The 16,244-nt window shown below is 28.9% G+C and overlaps 2 protein-coding genes across 3 annotated transcripts in view; one reads left to right on the top strand and one right to left on the bottom strand.

Moving 5' to 3' along the window:
- Positions 1-339: 339 nt before the first annotated feature.
- LOC123300756 (U6 snRNA-associated Sm-like protein LSm7) lies at positions 340-954 on the top strand. Its single transcript, XM_044883403.1, has 2 exons — positions 340-445; positions 503-954. Exons 1-2 carry the CDS (start codon positions 422-424, stop codon positions 827-829), a joined length of 351 nt encoding a protein of 116 aa, XP_044739338.1. The 5' UTR covers positions 340-421; the 3' UTR covers positions 830-954.
- Positions 955-5,512: 4,558 nt separating this feature from the next.
- The window catches only part of LOC123301809 (dual 3',5'-cyclic-AMP and -GMP phosphodiesterase 11-like), a 413,277-nt gene continuing 402,545 nt past the window's right edge, over positions 5,513-16,244 (bottom strand). For both annotated transcript variants that reach the window (XM_044884715.1, XM_044884714.1), the window contains 13 exons: positions 15,937-16,044; positions 15,606-15,854; positions 15,044-15,141; positions 14,833-14,896; positions 12,060-12,194; positions 11,782-11,982; positions 10,017-10,103; positions 9,772-9,939; positions 9,595-9,704; positions 9,317-9,505; positions 9,006-9,240; positions 8,860-8,943; positions 5,513-7,716 (listed from right to left, as the gene is read on the bottom strand). In XM_044884715.1, coding sequence (XP_044740650.1) covers positions 7,342-7,716; positions 8,860-8,943; positions 9,006-9,240; positions 9,317-9,505; positions 9,595-9,704; positions 9,772-9,939; positions 10,017-10,103; positions 11,782-11,982; positions 12,060-12,194; positions 14,833-14,896; positions 15,044-15,141; positions 15,606-15,854; positions 15,937-16,044 — 2,103 coding nt within the window. In that variant the 3' untranslated portion in view covers positions 5,513-7,341. The remainder of the gene's footprint in view (positions 7,717-8,859; positions 8,944-9,005; positions 9,241-9,316; positions 9,506-9,594; positions 9,705-9,771; positions 9,940-10,016; positions 10,104-11,781; positions 11,983-12,059; positions 12,195-14,832; positions 14,897-15,043; positions 15,142-15,605; positions 15,855-15,936; positions 16,045-16,244) is intronic.

Below are 16,244 nucleotides of genomic sequence, written 5' to 3'. Positions count from 1 at the left end.
TAAACAAGTTATTAGAGCAGGAAAAACAAGTTCACGTCAAACACCCTTTTGCTACCCAAGCGCCATTTTAGCAATTTTATAAAATGATATTTTGTGACATTTTTTAGTCAAACAGCAATAGATCTTTTCATTTTAATATTGTTTTGGACGGATAGTATTAAGTTGGACAAAGATACAAGATATTTGTTATTCATTTTATCACATTAGTTTTTTCACAAACTGTCCGAAACAAAAGGTAATCACTTTTTAAAATGAAAAGATCTGATGATTCTTTATATTTCTACACTCCATAGTTTCAAACCTTTCATCTTTAACTTCAAAAGTCTATTCATTATTTAATGTTGGTACTGCGAGTGTCATAAGTTTTGAATTTATAAAAACTAACCTAGTTTTAGTTTTAATAAATACGTAAAAATTAAGAATGAGTTCAGTTCAAGACAAAAAGGTTTGTGGTCAACACTTTCAAATGTTGAACGAAATTGAACAAGGTTTCTTTTTTTAGAGTGCCCACCAGGGTGGTGGCGATGCCAAAGAGAAAAAACGCAAAGAATCTATCTTAGATCTATCCAAATATTTAGAGAAAAGTATTCGCGTAAAGTTTGCCGGCGGACGTGAAGCAGCCGGTATTCTGAAAGGATATGATCCATTATTGAATTTGGTATTGGATAATACTACTGAGTTTTTACGTGATCCAGATGATCCCTATAAATTAGTTGAAGATACACGACCCTTGGGATTAGTTGTATGCCGAGGAACAAGTGTTGTTTTGATATGTCCTGTTGATGGTATGGAGGCTATACAAAATCCTTTTATTGCTCAAGATGGTTAATTTATTAAGGGGTAGTTATTTTCATAGCTAATTGCATTATAATTGTTTTGTGTTTAAAACATTGGTTTAACAATGTAATACTGAATTATTTTTTATTTACATTTAATAAATTAAAAATTGCATGATTTTTTCTTCTTTCTTAACCCTCCGTCCCTTATTTATTATTAAGTAACCATGCCGTCTATTTTAAAGATTGTAAAATAGACTTATATACAGGCTAGGTACAAATATTTTGACAATCTTTCATGTAAAAATAAATTATACATTAAAAGAAGAATTGATTAAATAAATAATTCAGTCAAATTAAACATTGAACACTGCATCAAATCAGGTATTTTTGCAACGTAAAGACAATTTCAAATCCAAGTTTTAGACCTCTGCAGGCGACCGGGACATTCTCAAAAATTACTACAACAGAATCAGTACATGTTATTACGATATTATTACACAGAGCACAGCGGAAGCGTACTGGGCTCATACGCTCTGATAACAGGAATTTTTTTAACAAAATTATGGGGGTGAACAACGTTTATGACGAGCAAACCGTAGGAGGCGTTAAAAATCGTATACTCTTGTTTAACATTGCCAGTAATGTAAGCCTTTTCTTCTATCTTATGCTCTTTGCTCAAAAATAAATAAAAATTTGGTTTTTGTCGACTTTGACAAAATATTGTGAACATGTTTTAGTTCAAAACGGTTTCGGATATAAAACCAAGTAAATAGAAGTCTTCAGAAATTTTAATGGTACTGAAAATGAAGAAATTTGGCTAAATTATATTAAAAATGAAATATATGTCCAAATACATCGATGAAAAATGTCTGAAAATCTGACATCAATTTTGTTGTATTTATTTGATTTAAAATTATGTCTCTTTGATGGATCACGATTTTGAGATGTCAGAAGGGCTTTCAAGAATATCCAGAATGGCACAAACTTTCTGGACTCAAATTGTTGTAAATTTAGCCTACTTTAAAAATTTTTATCAAAATCGATAAAAACTAAGCCATCATTTTTTTTTTCACTTTCGAGAATGATCCGGTCATGTGACGAGGTGGAAAACTTGGATATCACATTGCCTTTATGTTACGAACTACATATCAAAAAAGCATAAATATCTGACTTGATACAACGTTCACGTCCTTTTCATGTTTAATTTGACAGGATTAAACGGAAAGTAATATCTCAAAGATTTTTTTTTAACCATTAACAATTTTTCTAACAATCCAAAAGTCGTAAGCCAAGCATGCCTAAAGTGATCTAAAAATCTACTATATATAATTCTATTAAGGGCTGTAAAAAGTGTAGGGTAGATAGGGAGCTTAGAAATACTTTTGGTAATGTTTGAAGATAAACTCGAATTTCTAGTTAATGAGTCATGACTCGTGGGACCTATCCAACCAAGCGCGTTCTTTTAATGGTTAATGGCACGTGATTCAAGGGGCCCGTTTGAGTGAGTAGTTTTTGAAATATCGCTTAAAATGCTGTAAGTGATGTTTTTATTTGATAAATTTTTATATGCTAGAGATATCTCGAAAAATACTCACCAAATCGTCAAATAAGCTAAATTTGTGTTTTTGGGACCTAATTGTCATAAATATTCCATAGTCACAAAAATTTGGTTGATTTTGTGAGTAATCAAGGAACTTCTGGACTATCGACTGAAAAAATTGATCCAGAATATGACCCCTCTGATACGATCTAGTAAATACCTTTAAAAATACTCGCCCAATAGTGAAATAAAAAACAAATCAGAGACTTTTTCCTATTTTTTTGAATTCTTTTAAAAGGTAGTTTAAGAAAAGCGAAAAAGTTTTGTCCTCCAATTTTCATGAAAACATTAATTTAAGCTTATTTAATCATCGTGAGAACTTTCCAACGTATAAAATTGATTATGTTAATTATGGTTGGCTTCACAGGGATCAAATTTAGAGCTCAATGATTTGATAACGTCATTTTGAAAAAAAACAACACGTACTTTAAATTTTGCCAATACTTACTCAAGGATATTATGTAGGTAATCGAAATTACTCTAATCCAATTGACTTTAATAAACAGTGACGGACTAACCATTTGTCGGATTGAGCAACTGTCTAGGGCACCGGAGTAACGTCAAAACAGAAGAAAACAAATTTGTACGTGTGTGAAGGGAGGCAAAAAGGGTTGCGCTATGTTGATTTACGAAGACTAAAAAACCAATTTGGACATGGATTAATCCGACACTGTTGACAAACCATAAAATTGGAGAGAGGATAGGGTAAAAATAAATTAAATTCATAAGTGAAGATAGTTGTTTTTATTTAGGAAGTTAAATCACATACAAAAATTGTGATTAATTGTATTTTTTTGTTTTGTTTTGTTTTAAATATTAATAATTAATAATCTTAATTAATTAATAATTTAGAATATTAAAAAAATAAATTATGAAAAGAGAGCTTGTAAAATTAATTAAATAAATTATTTATTTTCTAAAATATATTTATACCATGGATGTTTTTCTCGTATCGTTTGGTTCCATATTTAAAAATATATATTATAATTGTTTTTTTTTTTTTTTTTTTTTTTTTTTTTAAATTACTTTTTTATGTTTCTTAATAAGTATAAATTCACTCATTTTTTTTATCTACAAACTAATAGTGCAATACTTTTTCGTCTATTTTAAATTTTTTTTAAAATAGAAATTTGAAAATTCAGATGGTTGTTTACTTACCGGGTGCTTTAATTAAGTTGATAAAACTTATTTAAAAAAATAGATTTAAAAAAATCCTGTCCATTAAATAGTCAACAACAAAATATTACAAGTAAATCAGATATTAAAGAAATGTTTACATTTCTAGTTGGTTAAGGCTCTGAAAGCTAAAGAAACGTCTTGGATTCGATCCAAACGGGTATTATTTCGTCATATAATGTTAAAAAAACATTAGGAATATTATTTAGATATATATCTAAGTACGTAAAGACTAGTACCTTCGTTTGTAAAAAATAGCCTTGTTTGTAGTTTACAAAACAATTATCCTTTTTTTTTTCTTTTTTTTTTTATAAAAAAGTCATAACAACTTAAATGAAAACACTCCTATATAACAAGATAAGTTATCGTGAACCCATCAAGTAAATATGTTTAAGTAACAACATCTTACTAATTTACAAGTAATTAAAGAGTTTATACAGTAAATAATTATTATTTATACAAATTAAAAATTCTTTCATGAATGTTAAATTTTTTCATTTTTTCATAATACTGTGAAAGGCAGCATCGGATTAAGTCGTTTTAACCGAAAAACTACTATTATGGTTAATAGACCAAAAGATATAGATCCAAAATTATTCGGGATGTTTTTTTTTTATCTTGACATATACTTGAAATTTGAAAATATGTTTTATAGAAAAAAAAATTATTCCCACAAAAAAGTTGAGTTCATGAGCTCACTCTGCTTCATAACTGACAAGAGATAGAAGAAGAATACTTTAAATAAGAAAGTTGTATTTTCTGTTTGAAGCATTTGTTTGCAAACTGAATAGTTTCGATAGATTAAATTTCTGTCTAAATAAATTTACTTTTGTGAATTTTTTAATTCAATTTTTGAAAAAATATTTGGCAGTCAGTTTCTGTCTTAAAGATCTAGTTTTCGAAAAAAATGATTCGAACAAAAAATGTTAAAATGTTACCTTTTAAATAAGGGATGACTTTCTAATTTAAAGTGTTTTCTATCTCTTATCAGATATGAAAAGCAGATATTGAACTTGAAAGTCCAGGTCTAATATAATGATTACATGAATTGTGCGCCATTGAACACTACATTTTTTTCGTGAATCATTTTTCTCGATAAAACATATTTTTCGATTTTTAAGCACATGTCTAGTTTAAAAAAAAAACCGTATAATTCTTATACTCAGAAAAAACTTTTTCTCGTTGTGTCAAAAAAGTTAAATTCAATTTCCTGAATTTGTGACATTTCAAATATAGGTAGTCTTTTTAATCTAGCGCTTAAGCCGATCCTGCGTGAAAAGTAAAATATATTCATTGGAGGGATTTCCACCAAATTCTTTTCTGATAAAATTAGTAATTTTTACAGGAAATTTCACAAAATATACATGAAATATTAAAGTCCCATAAAAAAAACTCCCTTGAAATACTAAGGACATATTTACAATATATTTTGAGTTCTATCAAAATTTAATAAAACTACATGCCATAAAATAATTTTGAAAACGTTAATTATCAAAAATATAACTACCTACGTTCTCAAATTCCATATATCAATCAGTGAAACCCTTTTCTCTTTTAATAATCTAAATTAATGAGTTCCTTTTTATTTCAAAAGGAAAACAACTCTTTTAAATCAAACTATTGTTTAAAATTTGCTCTCATGGCGGAATTTTTCAATTTAAAATGTCTGTATAAACATTCAGCAATCACCCTGTGTTTTGTTTTTGCTAAATTCTAAAACGTAATAACCAAACTCCTTTTACAATATAAAACATTACAAAATATTTAAATCTGAACAACAAATCCGTACAACAAATCGAGGCACACAAACTCAAAGAAGTTGTTATTACGTTTAAAATTCAGTTGTTTTTTTTTTTGGAATTTCATAAAATAATATTGAAATGCATTTAAATTAAACTAGTCATCTTCATGTATTTATAAAATGTACAAGATTTAACTAATAAAATTAATAGGTCTGTTTTAGCTTCTCTCATAAAATATTTTTTATTAAATTGACATAATATCAATAACGCACTCTTCAAAATGTGCAAAATTGTACCATTGGTTCTTCGGTACTTGCTTTTAGATTGTAGATATTTTAATTGAAAGACATTATGTCGTTAAAAAAACTTGTACGTGTCGTGTAAACTTTTCATTAAAAGCAGGGCCGTAACATTAGTGAGCAGCGCTTGTAGTAAAAATTCAGATTACGCCTCTCCTTAATGAAATGATAAGTCTTAAGATATTTGGAAACTCCCTCAAATATTTTTTTCTACAAACTATGACATTTATAATATTGTAAAATAATGAGTTTAGGCATGAAAAAGAGATACATTTGCGCCTTTTATATGATTCAATTGACTTTTTATTTTACATACAAAACATACTTTTTAATTTACGCCTCAAATCTGTTGGCGCGGGCCAGCATTGCCACACCTTAGTTACGGCTCTGATATACAAGTTTAAAAGTGCGTTAATATGAGGATTTTATTGAACAAGCTTAAAACAAGACCCAAATATAAACAAACAAATTTGTGCATCTTTTTTTTTATAAGTGCAAAATTAGTTCTCTTTTTTAGATAATTTATATTTATAAATGTGGATTTTTTTCACTACTGGCCTTAAAAAAGATTACTAAATTACAATTTTTTGCTTGTTTTTCTTTTATAGTACAAAAAAATTCACGCTACTTCTACTTTAAATTCTCAATTCTAAGTAAAAATTTTTCAACTACTACTTTTTTAGTGCGTATAAAATTTGATATTTATTTAGAAAGAAATATTTTTATAATGGGCTAGGTTAACAGATACCACGATTGTGTTGTCTCATTTCTTATTCATTGATCATTGTCGCGACTATAGATGCAAAGTATCTACTAAACAAGCCCTAAGTAAGTATAGTTGTGAATTTAAGGGAAGGAAAAATTGATTTTAGAAAATGATCAAATTTTCTTTTTAAAAGATTTTGGAATTAAAAAAAAAAATTATGAGCTTTTTTAAATATATAAAAGGGAAATTTTAACTCTCGGAAAACGTAGATTTTCCTATAATGTATTGAGTGAACAAACTTCCAGGAGGCTTTTAGGAATTCGATCTATCTTTGGTCCTAATTTTAAATTAGAGTTCACAAGAATTCATCTAATAGTTGTCTAATAATAACTAAACTGTTATTTTAAAAGAAGAAGGGTGTTTATTAAATACAGTGAAACTTCTTTATACATAAATATTTGCAAAATATCCCTTTGTTTCAGTTGGGTTATCTTGTAAAACTACAACAAACTGTACATACTTTACAATATTAAGTTTCACTTATTTCTGTAGGTATATAATTAGTTTTTACTGTAACATCAATTCCGATTGTTATTATTTTTATATTTTATAGTTTTTATGTTCTTCCTACCAACTTCGATTAATTATGATTAAATCATGAACATACACGTTTTTAAGTAGCCGAATTGGTGGAACTGAATCTAAATCTTAAGCCAATTGTTTGAAAATTCGGGAATATATCTATTGGCTAAGATTCAAAGGACAAATGGCCCCATTTTCATAAGTGTTATGTAAAAGTTATGTACAAATTTTGAAATCGAAAGAACTTTATATAATCTTTTACTATAATTACATTGAAACTTACCCCTTAAATTCAAAGAAGAGGAAAATTCACTACGAAAACACTTTATAGAAATATGTTTTTGTTTTGGTAAAATTGATACCAACTGTATTATAAATTAAGAATATTCACACAAATTTTTTGGTTAAAAATAAACAAAAATTCACTAAATTAAATAAGTAATTAATTTCATTCGATTTATAGATGATTTTCATCTAAATGTGGTCTGAACTCAGGTCCACTGCTTGTTGAGATTTTATGTGTTGAAATTGAATTTGTCATAGTTGTTTTTGGAATGGTTTTTTCGATTGGCGAACATGGCGCTGATATTGACTCATGTATTTTTTTTGGTGTTGAAGACATTCGGCGTATTTCATTGACTTCAGTATATTCTGCAGTTGTTTCTTCTTCTTCGTCTTCATCATCTTTGACCATTGGTTCAACATTATTTTGTTGTGGTCCGTTATTTTGGGTGGTTAATGATTTTGCGGCTGCAATTTCTAACCAATGTGCTTTATTGTCTCGTACACCTTCGACTAATGGTTCAAGTTTATCATTTAACACAGCAAATGCCTGCAAAGAAAAAAATATCTTGAGTCTCATCCATTTAAACTCACATTAGAAGCGAAACTTCTTTATTCATGTATGTGCCGCAGCCAATTAGGTTAATTAGCCGTTCAATTAGCAGTCTAGTCTTTCTGCTAAACGGCGTTGTTCAACTAGCGGTCTAAATGATATTCAGCCATTCAATCAAACAACTAGGCAAATGACTTGGGTCGTTAGCATTTAACTACTTGCCTAGTCTAGCCATTTAAATTTAGTTACACTTTCTGCCACCTAGCTCTGAAACCTACACACTCTCAATAAGCCGCCGGCAAGCAACAATATTGTTGGTATTTCTCACAGTTTTATTGACTCAAAAAAAGTACAATGGAAGAATGTAATGACAAAAGTCGGAACATGGTACTATTAAAAACTGGGTTTCACGGCAAGAGCTACAGTAAACAGATACAAACTATGGTGACGAAATTTCAGAAAGTTTGATTTCTTTGAGAGGTGCTGTGTCAAGTCAATCACCTTTTGGTGGCCAGAAATTCCAAAAATTTAGTCGTAGGCCTGGTGTGAATCATTGTCGCAGTCGCAATAATAGATGTGCTTGTTTTAAAAGCAAAGTTTTTTGCTTATTCAAATGCCGTGGAAGTTTAACTTGAGTTAACAAATAATATTTTAATTACATGTAAGTAATTTGTTAACTCCACAACATTTGAACAAGCAAAAAACTTTGCTTTTAAAACAAGCACGTTATTATTGCGACTGCGAATGATTCACACCAGGCCTACGACTATATTTTTGGAATGCACTTTATTTAACAATATGTTATATTTTACATTATGAAAATAAACAATTTCAAATGGCAGATATTTCATCTTTTTACCTTTTTAGACGCAACGCTAAATATCATTTAGGTCGCTAGTTGAACGGCGCCAGTTAGTAAATGCTCTTAACTAAACGGCTGATTAAGCTAATTGGCTGTGACGGATGAAAAATGATTATCTATCTCTCTCATACATAAAGTTACCATCTCTAGACATTTCTTACTTTATGAAGAATTTCTCCTTATGACTTAAAAGTAGCTTACAATTTCAAACAGATACGTTTAAGAAGTTTTACATTTAAAATTATAGTAAACCGAGCCTCTTCGATAGACAAACTTACCTCATAGATTGGCAAACATATAGAATCAATAAATCCAACTTGCATTAACGGTAATTGATCCTCTTTTTCGCGATTCATAAGATCCTGAAAATAAAAAAAATTGAAGTTAGTTAAAAATTCCTTAAAAAATTTAAAAGATAACTTACAATTGGTGTAATGTTTAATTCTTGCCGTTCAATATCGCCTTGTTCAAAGAATTCTGATGATACTAGTTCAGCGACACGATATTCAATGTCCCATGGTTTTGTAATTGCTGCTAAATCGCATACAGTCATTAACATTGCGCGTAGCAGCTCACGATTTTCTTCAGATGCCCAAATAGCTGGATCATGACCGTCTTCCACTACATTTTGTACAATACGGAAGAATGAACCGCGTTTCCTGTTTCCAAACAAAAAAAGTTTAATTTTCTCATCTAAATTGTGAATTTTTTTTTATAATCTTTTATAATTATTACCTGAAGTAAACAGCCAGATCCGTTGATAAAATTGCATCTTCTAATACCTTCACAACTCTGGAATATTCATCTGGTGAAACATTTGAAAGAATTTGATTTCCAGGTGAATTTAAGATCATTAAACATTGGTCGAAATGATGATGTTCCATTGTTGACGTTGAATATAATTGTGCGAGTGGCGATGAAGCTCTAAAAATTAAACGATTGTAATTATTTTTCGAAACATTGCGATTTCTATGCAAAAAAATTTTATAAAATATTTTTGAGAAACAACATACTTGATTTGAAATGAATTGTTGGTCCCACGATGATCTAAATCATGGCATAAACATGCAATCATCAATGCTAAACATTCCATTTCGCCAAAGATTTTCCACCATTGCGTTGTCTGCAACACATAAAAAATATTTAACAAAAATTTAATTTTGAAAATTTTAAAAAAAATTGAAACTTACCGTTAAAATCGAAAACATCATTTGAGCAACATTAAAAGCATGCCGCCAATTATGGTATGTGACTTGTCGATAATTTTTCTTCACACTAAGCAACCATCGGCATAGAACTGTTCGATCAACATGAAATCGTTCTAGTAAATCCAAATCTAGAAACATTCTCAAACAAGCCTGCACAGAAACAAAAAATTATTAAATTATATTTATTTAGAAGCAGCGGAACTGGTTTTAAATTTATAAACACTTACCTTTAGTGTATCGTCGTCATCTAATTGTATGTCGTCAAATTTAAAATCATGAAGATTATAATGTGCCGCAGAAGGTACTCTTAAATTCTAAAACAAAATATGGCACATTAGGTAATCTGGCATTAATGGGTAGGCAATTTGTCGAAGGCATAATTTTGGCTTGTGACAGAAAAAGTTAGAATTTTAAGACAATTTTCCAAAATTTCTAAGTATATATTTTTAATGAAGTTGTCAATTATTTTCATATTTAAAAGCAATTTAAAAATAAAATTTAATAAAAAGGAAATTTCTATACAAAAAGTTTGTAAATTCGTTTATTTGAAAATAACATTTAAAAATGGAAATATATGGTTGCGTTCCTTATTTTGTAACAGGTTAGTTTCATATTTTTAAGTCAATTGAAAACATAACATGTTTATTTTAAAAAATACTTAAGCTTTTTGTGAACATAATTCGATTTAATGACAGGCCTTCAAAAAATTGACAGTCAATTATTCGCATAATAAGAAACGTCTGGCCAAAATTTGAAGGCTTTTCTGTTTTTGGTTTTTGGAAAACACTAATATAAGGATAGTATGTCGAGACCCAAAATGTTATTAACAAAAAACTATAATAGTATTTATTGATGGTGTATAAATACTTAACGGTGCTCATTTTAAAATATTCCCGTTTTTAATTTTTGAGGCAATTAATAAAGATTTTCACAAAATGTTATAAATTTAAAATAATTATGTTACGCTTGGCAATGCTGCACATGTGTTGAAGGTATATCATTGTATTGTCAAAAAATAATTTAATTAAATAATGATATAATGGTAATTAAATAAAAAATAATTTAATAATAAAATAATTATGTTGAAATTCACTTTTCACGAAATTAAAATTTTCAAAAACAAATATATTTTTTTTTATTATCGTATCATAAATTGATCATAAAATGTCAACATAAACATTTCAGTGTTGTCAGACTTAAGGTAGTACCAGCATGAAATCACTTTTCGACAGATTTGGCCGAATTTTTTTTCTCGGGTTTATAATAGCTTTATTTGTGAATTCCTAAAATTTCATAATTTTTGACCGTTTAGATCGCGAGATATTTAAAGACAAAGTTCGCGATTTTGAGGGTCATGTCCCATTTAAAGCATGTAAAATGTCCGGTCTCTCCAACTATTTTTTATGATATTATTATATATTGAAGAAAAAGTAGAAAAAAATGTTTATACAATACAATTCTAAAAAAAAAATTTAGAAATTAATTTTCACTTTCGAGATATTAATTTTGACGTAAATTGATCGAAATTGGGACGTTGGCATAATTATTTCCCATTTTAAACGGTCAAAATTTCTGAAACTTTGGGAATTAATAGTAAGCATTATTAAATTCTTAAATTTAATTTTTCGTTAAATTCTGTCGAAAAAAAAATTGTACCATTGCTTTAACATAGAAACTGCAAATACCATGCTGGAACTACGTTAATACGCCACAATTGTAACTTTTCAAAAATATATATATTTTCATCAATTTAAAATTAAAAAACTACTACTTTATTCTATGTATTTCGTATGGGGCAAAATGAGAGGGACAATGAGACTGTTACTCCGTTCACTTTATAAAAACCTTAAATAAATAAAATAAAAAATTCGATGATTTTGAAATTAAGATAGCATAGCTTCCAAAACTTCCGACACCCGTAGATTAGTTAGTATTTGATTCCATATCGTTTCAAGATCGTTTAATTTTTCTTAGATTTCTAGTATAACTTACCCTAAGTCGAATTGCATCATCAATAGAAGCAGATGCATGGTAGGAAAGAACTTCTAACGTCACACTCTGCTTTGCAATTGCTATCACAGCTTTTTCATACATGTGCGTATTATGTATACCCATTCCACAAAATATTGCGAATGCTTCCACGAAATTCTCATCATTTTTAGTAAATGCTAAATCGTCAAATTTATTTATTAACTGAAATACCAAAATAAAATCGGATTAATTTTAAATATTTTCAAATGAAAAAAGTTTTTCTTGAAAAAGCTGTTTACCTGTATTACACCAATAATTTGACCACAAGAATTTTTTATTGCCATACATAGTATACTTCTATGTGTAAATCCAGTTCCATCATCCACACTTGGATCAAATCGTGAGTCTTCGTATGCATTTGGAATATTTACGGTCTAGAATGGAAATATTATTTACTAAATTAAAAAAGTTTTAATTTGTTTGTACTAATCGTATATGGGATTTTGGATTTTCGAAAAAAGTTGTTAGTATTTTTTGAAGGAGAAACACGCCCATACTCAGGAATCATCCAAAAGGAAAGGAGTTCAAATTTTTGTTCATCATGTTAGGTCATAAAGTCAATAAAAAAAAAGAAACTCTTTTTCGAGTATTTGCACTATTTTTTCTTCTGCGATGTACAGAGAAAAACTTCTCCAAAGCTCTGTGCGCATAAACCTCTACATCATGATGTATACTGAGTGAGGCTAAACGGTTTAGCCGACCTTAAAACATTATCGGTCTGAGGTATGTTTAGGGAACGGTGCGAAGTTGAAAAGGAGCGTTCGTTTGTTGCTGTTACCAGAGACGAAACTGCCAGGGCGCGAAGCATTTGGTAGACATTCGGAAACGCAATATCTTCAATGCAAATATCGAATGCTTCGATTGAATTTTCGACGTCTATAAAATTGAAGAGTATTTTTCATCAAAATTTGCCTATTGTTGGGAAAGAGATATACAAAATTTGATAAAATATTACGATGATTCAAAAATTGATCCTGTAATTGTGTCAGAAACAAATCGATGTATAATATGTAAGATATGTAGATTGTGATCTGGAAATAATCTTTACCAGAACTGAAGTTGCGTCCTATATCTCCTAGTAACAGAGTTAGATTTTTGGATTTTTCATTCTGTTACATCTCATTTCAAGTAATCATTTTGTTTCAGAAAACAATTAAAAACACAAAAACAACAACATTAAAACTAACGATGATTACAAACAATATTATAAAATATATTATCGTTACAGGAGGGCATCAGTTTCTCGACGGAATGGAGTCCACCCACATACAATATATACGGATTATATAATCATTAGAATATTATACTGCTGTGTAAGTACTAATAATAATCGTAAAGTAAAATTATATTAATTATATCGTTTTCAAAATAATAATATTATTAAAGCTATTCCCTCCCTTCCACTCTCGTCTCACATTATATGTATATGTTTTTAAGAAGTAATTTTCCATTAATATTAGATAATAATTTTATATTAAGTTGTATTGGAAGGAAAAACCTTGAAAATTATATTTTGTAATTTAAGCATTAAAATTATTATGAATTTGTTGTGTATTTTGATCGAAAATTATTATTAGAGTAGTTAAAGTTAATTGAATTTTTATTTATGTTTAATAATTAATTACAAAAAATTATATACAGGGTCCTCCAATTATTTTAGAATAATTACAAGCATGGGTGCCGGGAGCAGGGTGCATTTTAAACCCCCGGAAAGAGGTTACACAGAAAAAAACATTAAGAATTCTTTTTTATTAAACCACCGTTTGAAAAAAAACGTAAGGCGTTTAGATTGCTGCCCAAATTTGCTTTCAACCTTGTTGATAAATTCAGTGTCCGCCTCTACTTTTTTCCTGCAAACACTGATCATGTAGAGGCCGCTTTGTTTTGTGTCTCAGAGGCCGCTGTTGACCGAGGTGGCATGAGTAATCAAATCTGTGTATTCACCAATGAATTCATTTAAAGCCTCATCACTTGCTTTATTTGCCCTTAATGTCTCGTACCTTGTAGTGGGATAGAAAGTGCTTATTAACCAATGAACTTTAAAATCTAATCAGATCCAGCTATTAATGAATACTATTGAATGTCGCAAAAATTATTAGAATCGATTAAGATATTGTACCAAGTACAATAAAAGCTCATTTTTATACATACATACGGACTTCTATCTAGAAATAGTTTGAAAAGCTTTCGAAAACTCGAAATTGTAGTAACATTCCCAAAAATAAATCAAATATTTTCTAAGATAATTAATAAAAATTTCGAAAATCAGCATACTTTGAATTTTGGTTACGAAAATCTTTTAAACGCTTACTGTAGTTAAATCAATCAAACAAAAGATACAATTTTTGATAGATTATTTAATTTTCCACAAAATTTGTATTGAGATTTGCTGTACGTTCAACTAATAGTATTAAGATTTGAATTTTTTTATTCGGGACTGAGGTAAAAATGGAAAACTTTGATGAATATGACTTTCTTATTAATTTAAGAGCTCATATTTGACCCATCATAGTGTAGACGCAGTTGCATCTGCCTGGATTTAATCCTGACGGAGCACATGATTGGAAGATATATATTAATCTAGAATCTAGATGAAAAGACAAGTGTTCGATAGAATTAAGCAAGCAACAATCAAAGGTTGAAATTTGTATTATGGATCGTTTAAAGAGAAGTCAACGAAGATATTTTGCTGGATGTTACTGAGCGTATTTTTGTCCACCCCCTTTTTGGAAGAGGGTAACAACACTCTTCACCAAACCGAAATTAAACTTTACATCTTAATTAGTAATTTCGTACAAGATAGAAAACAATTTAAACACAAAAATTTTTTCTTTTTTAGAACTTTTTTTTTTTACTAAAATCGATAAATTGATTCAGGGTTTTAAACAATTTAATCTGTTAATTATATTAGTATGTCTTTTTGTAAATAAAAGTATGTGGTAAATTGGGGATTTCATGTTTTGTATATGGAAATTTTTTAAGGAAAACAATATATTTTCGTATTATACATACCTCACCAGTTGTCGCTACATAACCAGTGATACCAATATTGATAGGAAATCGGCTTTCGAATGGACTAAATCAGAGAAAACATGATATATAATTTCATGCGAATAAAATTTTGTGAAAAAGTATTATTCGTTCCAAAAAATAATCGAATACGATTAAAAAATGGAATAAAATATTGTTTTTTTTTTTTTTAAGTTTGTGAAAAATTATTTACCTAGTTCTGGAATCACAATCCATAGAATTGAGATCGGTTGCTGCAAAATCGAATACACGTGAAAAGCTTCCTTTCGATGGTTGATGTACCAGCAAAACCTGTAATATAAATTTAAGAGATTATTATTCTCTTAAACTGATGAAAAATTACATTACCCAGCGAGATAACTAATTTATATACAAAGAGTTAAAGTGTAAAGTGCTAATTTTTAAGTAAATATTCCTGAAATCTAAATAATGGGAAAATTTAACAAAGGGCAAATGAAAATAGGCAAAGGGTTTCCTTCCTTAGTCCTCATGGTTTTCGACTTCGACACCTGTTTTGATATTTTAAGTTTTGGAACGATATGTTAAGTTTCCAGATTATTCGAAAATGTATGAAAAATCGATTTTCAATTAAACTTAATTCGTAGCATGATCAGTAAAATTGCACGAATTCCCCTTTTTCTCATTTATTTCATGTAGACTAGACGTCATGTTTTCCTATAGTCACTATTTTTGTAATTTTTGTAAACTACTATACTTTATCGATTTAGTATTCCTAGAAATTATGAAATACATACCTGAACCCTTTGACATTGTATAAGTGATTGTGTATGCGTTAATATTCGAAAGACCATATGTTCAATTGTACTCTGTTCTTCGAATATCATTCGAGCGAGATCCAATAACACTTGATTTCTACGAACTTCCAATTGACTACGTTCATATAATTGAGCGTTACGTAAACCAATCCCACAAAATTGCAAATAACTGGAGAATACTTTTTCATCTGCTGCCGTAAAACATGAATCACCCTGTTTATTTATCACCTATAAATAGAATAAATTCATGAAATATGAATTCGATGTTCTTGTTACGAAATTAAATAGATTAAAAGTAATCTAAACGTACCTGAGCGACACCAATGACGTGACCATTCGTGTCTTTAATTGGCATTGCTAGCAATGCTTTTGTTTTATACCCTGTTCGAACATCAATATCGTGATTGAAACGTTCATCCTGAAACAAAACAACCTTGATTATTAAAAAAGAAAAGAATAAAAGAATAATATCATAAGAGAAATTTTAAAATATCTACTTTCAAATAGTTAGACGATTTACAAATATTTTTTAACATGGTCACAGTTTTTAATCTGACCAAGGGACGAAAATTTCAAAATGACATTGAAACAAAGGCTTTTGGTCGATATATTTCAGTT

This window comes from Chrysoperla carnea, chromosome 5 (genome assembly GCF_905475395.1).
Source record: "Chrysoperla carnea chromosome 5, inChrCarn1.1, whole genome shotgun sequence".
Lineage (NCBI taxonomy): Eukaryota > Metazoa > Arthropoda > Insecta > Neuroptera > Chrysopidae > Chrysoperla > Chrysoperla carnea.
This window is presented reverse-complemented; position numbering and strand designations above follow the sequence as displayed.